At 42.0% G+C, this 4,704-nt stretch overlaps 1 protein-coding gene across 1 annotated transcript; it reads right to left on the reverse strand.

The window, feature by feature from the left end:
- Positions 1-379: 379 nt before the first annotated feature.
- On the reverse strand, positions 380-3,686 carry tmem229a (transmembrane protein 229A). Its single transcript, XM_084038582.1, has one exon. It carries the CDS (start codon positions 3,484-3,486, stop codon positions 2,398-2,400), a length of 1,089 nt encoding a protein of 362 aa, XP_083894708.1. The 5' UTR covers positions 3,487-3,686; the 3' UTR covers positions 380-2,397.
- Positions 3,687-4,704: the final 1,018 nt, after the last annotated feature.

Genomic DNA, 4,704 nt, shown 5'->3' on the forward strand with positions numbered 1-4,704 from the left:
AACAATATCTCAACAAGGAAGTAGTAACTATAACACAAATGGCTTTTTATGTGCGATTTCAGTTTGTGTCTTTGGACTATTTTTGTTAGACTGTTTTCATGCTTGAGCTAAAATATGTTCACAGTTCTGAGTCAGCCTACAAAAAGGTTGCAGAGTGTCTTGTTGGTAGCTTATGGTAGTGAATGTTTTTAACAGATCTAAAAAAAAAATACCAGGGAATCAAATGAAAAGAAATAGAAACATAACTGTTCCTCCAACACTCTTGCTTGCCTGCTCTTCTATGAGACGATGTGAACATAAATGCTCAGAACTCTGCTGGGATAATGTGAATGGTATTTGCCAACACTAAAGTAAAGGAATTAAGGATTGCCAGCCATGCCACAGGAAAATGTCAGATTTAATTAAGTTGTAAAGTCATACAGTACATAGTCAAGTTAAAGTAAATGAATAAAACAGCACAAAGTAAAATGCGATTTTAAAAAAAGAGATTGACAGTGGAAAATCTTAAAGATGTACAAAGTAATTCACTCTGTGGTTACGTGAATGCAAATGTTAAAGTTGAGCTGAAATGAAAACCAACCGATTTCAACCAATAAGAAATTAGGTCACAATATGGAATCGAAATGCCGTTTCAGCTCAACTTTAAAGAACCTCTATAGCTGCCAATTTGGACAAAAAAACAAAACAACCAAAAACATACCCTCCAGCCACAGGTAGGGCTAACTAGTGCTGTAAACAGCTAGACGTATCTGGCCGACATGGTTTGCAAATCATTTCTGACACCTCTCTTTGCTGATACATAAATGATATACTAATGTTTGTGCCAATTATCTGTGCGGAGAAAATGCAATTAGATTCCTTGATAAATCACCAACAGACAAGAAGGAAATCTGCTTTTTTATTTTCAGAATCCAAAGTGAATGATTCTGGTTGAGCCTAGTTAATGATGTGCAAACAATGGTGTTGCAACAGAATCAGAATAAAATGAATTTATACATTTAGTTGTGAGTTGTGCTAAGAAACAATTGATTCCAGTTCCAAGTTAAAATGCTACTGTGGGAGAGAAACCGTTTCATTTGCTGGCAATGCAAACTTCATAGGATGGTTAACTGATGAAGTGACTTGTATTGAGTAATATTTACCACCATGTGTTTAGTCACAGTGCAAAGGTACTTAGAGTAGTTTATTAATAAGGCATAAGACCACTGTAAAGACATTTTGGCGTCATCATATGCTCTAAGGGAATATTAAACTAAAAACTATATCTACTATATTCACGTCAACTAAAACTGATGGATTTAAATTGGATGGATATAGAAATATGTCAATTTGATGAGCTGCAGTTAAATTTTGGTGGAACCACAGTTCTGATAATGGAATAAATGTGACTTCTCTGACCGAGACCATCATCAGGTGAAGGTTAAAATTAAGGTTAAGGTTAAAATAAGTTTATAGTAATAATTTTCAAAACACTGCTGTGCTTCTAATATAAAAATAGGAGCCCCTTGTTTTTTTTTTTAAAGTCTGGTCGACTCAGTTTGCACAGGAAGGCACTCCAGCAAAGTAACGCTTGGTTCATAAAAGATTCACAGTAAAATCTCACTCTGCTCCACGTATCCATTCAGCTACAGGTCTTGCTACATATATTGCTGGGTGTATCTCTACTCTAATAGGTGCCATGCAATAGTAGGTCATATTTACAAAATGAGGGAAGATTAGAAATTTGTTTCAAAAATGTTAATTAACATTATGTTAAATGTCCAGTTCTTTTTTATGTCTTCCTTGTCTTGAAAATGCATGTTATCCATAAACCTCGCATACGCTATTTTATTTGGACTTAAGCATGCAGATATGAGCTACAGTTAAAGCATGCTGATGCATATGTAAATTACACAATCGATCCAACTCAAAGTAGATCTTTCACAATGCATGTAATGTTGCAAGTCTGCCACTGCTCTCATTAAAAATGCTCACACTTCTGAAGTCATGTAGACTTGAAAAATATGACTACTATGTTGTACATCAGAGATAAAATGGCAGTATAGGTTATGTGGTGTTAACTGAGTTATCTGGAAAATGTCTCATCTGCATACTGGTGTCTCGATAAAAATAAATAAATAAATATTAACTGCCCAAAATGTTGAATCCTATATTCAACATCTCAACATTTCAGACCAAAAGTCCAAAGAGTCAATATATATTATGATGTGGACAAATGCAGAACTGCAGACCTATTAAGGCTAAATTGGTCCCACACTATACGATTTTACCCCTTGATGAATATCAGCATTATGTATTCTTCCATCAAATACATTTGATTAATCTATGAAAACTACTTCAGTAGTCTACTGTGAGCCCGACTTCCCCTGGAAGTTAAAAACTAAAAAAGCAGAAAGTTTAAAGTGTTTTTTTCTTTGACTCCAACTGCCCATTGACCTCCCCGCTCTCCCCACCCAAACCGTTTACATCTTTGGTGCACTTGATTCTCAGCAGGACATTAGACAGAACGTCCTGGTACAGACTGAGGCAGACCCAGCCCGGCAAGTAGAGGAGGGTGATGAGCCCCATGAAGTTGTGAGGGTAATGGGAGTAGTCCCAGGAGCAGGCGCCAAACTGCCTCAGGACCAGACCCCAGGTGAACTCCCAGGTGTAGATGAAGCAGACGTAGAGGGGGAGCCTCCGCCACGTCCCCCAGCCTCTCCTGAAGTGCAGGTGAAGGTAGAGCTTCTCCACCACGAAGCTGCAGCTCCCGTACATGAGGAAGGACCACAGGGACGTGTGGCCGCTGAGGCTGCGGTCAGTCTTCTCCACGAGGTTGAAAACAGAGGTGAACATCACCTCGTCCAATAAGCCCTGCATCCCAAAGAATAAGAAACGCACAAATCCGGGGAGACCGTGAAGAGGCGCCCGATCATGACCGCTGTCCTCCGGGACGGGTTCGCTTGGGGGGTCTGGGGGGCAGGAGGGCTGATACTGCAGCCTCGACAGCCCTCTGTGAAACACCTGGGCGAAATAGAGAGCCAGGATGTAGTGCACTACCAGCTGCGTGCCCGACACCAGCCTCACCTGCTCGGTCAAAGTGCTGATGTTCCCGATCAGGATCTGCAGCCCGATGTAGACAGAAGGGTAGAAAACCAGGTGAAAGACCACAGGCCGACCTCGGAAACACCTCTTCTGCGAGTAGACCTTCTCCAGCGCGAAGTGGGTCAGGGAATGCATGATGCACAGATACGGAGAGGAGAAGCCCACCAGTTTGGGGTCTCGGTGGGCGAACACCCCCTGCACCGATGAGAGCAGGACATCCAGCGTCACGCCGTGCATCCCGTAGAAGTAAAGCCGCATCCATCGCGGCAGCTCCCGTAGCGACTGCGCCGCGTCCTCCGTCTCGCCGGACGGGTCTTGTTGGCGGGGCATTCGCGCTGTTTTCAAGCCGCCGGTGGGGTCTCCTGAACGGCCGCGAGGACCGTCTCGACACCGACTGGCCATGATCAGTCACTGCGTCTGGAGAGGTTCAGCTTCCCCCTTCCTACACATTGTTTGTTCCAGCAGAGTGCAGCGAGCTGCGGCTGCAACCATCTCCTCTGCTGCGTTCACGTGCTCCCCGGAAATACCGGTTTTTGTCAATGCAGTTTGTGAACCCAATTAAATATGTTGTTTATAGTATGCTTTTACTGCTGTGTGTGGATATTGGGCTATATAAATACAATTTAATTATTCACCAACGTGCGTTGTGTGCATCCTTGTGTTTGGTGCGTTTCCTTCTCCATGGAACATAATGTGCATTGTCTAGATCCATGCTTTTACTAGGAGGAAGTGTTTTGTTTTATTTTGTGGGCATGTTGCCATACTTGTTGGAATGTGACCTTTAGCAACTGCCAATCTACAGAAAGCTGTATAACCTGTAAGTGTGTCTTCATAGATACAAAGCCCCATATCATTTTAATTGCCAAAGACTCCACAGGGTTTACTCAAATTGACGGAACAGCAAAAGCTACGTCATCATTTATATGTTTGCTGATGGAGGTGCAATGTGAATGAGGTCAAAAGGTCAACAAACTCAATGAGGAGAAGATAAAGTACTGACTGTAACCACCCGCAGGAGTGTCTGACACTTTTAAATCAGTTGAGAAGGTGCAGCCATCACAGTCATACATGCAGGACCGGTTATGGTTATTGGCATAGGCATCTAGGCCGCCGGCTAGGGTGCAGAATGTCAGGGGGCGCCCTCTTATGGTGACAACATAAAAACACACATTCTCTGGTGCAATAAAGTGAAACATGCATATTGTATTAATTATGGTTACAGTAACAACATTATCAACAATACATATGCTTCAAACAATAATGAACACATTGTGTCCCTTGAACTGTCACAAGTTGACAACATGATGTGGAATAAACTGCTGAACGTGGGGAATGATGGGTAGGCTACCAGTTGATGCCAATTATTTTTGGTCTCTGTGTAATACACTGCTATATTGTCATTATGATTGAATGTCACAGTTACACCTTATTACAAATAAATGTAAGTCTAAGTCAAATTGAATAAAGTATATTTGTGCGGTGCTACTTTTATATGAAGTAGAATGACACAAAGGCATTAATGCAGTGATGTAACGTGTAGTGTGTTTGAATACAGCTGCAGGTCAAGAAACATCCAGCACCACAACATCCAGCTCTCCAGCTACGTCCAGTGATACACAG

This window comes from Eutrigla gurnardus, assembly GCF_963514095.1.
Source record: "Eutrigla gurnardus genome assembly, chromosome: 21".
Lineage (NCBI taxonomy): Eukaryota > Metazoa > Chordata > Actinopteri > Perciformes > Triglidae > Eutrigla > Eutrigla gurnardus.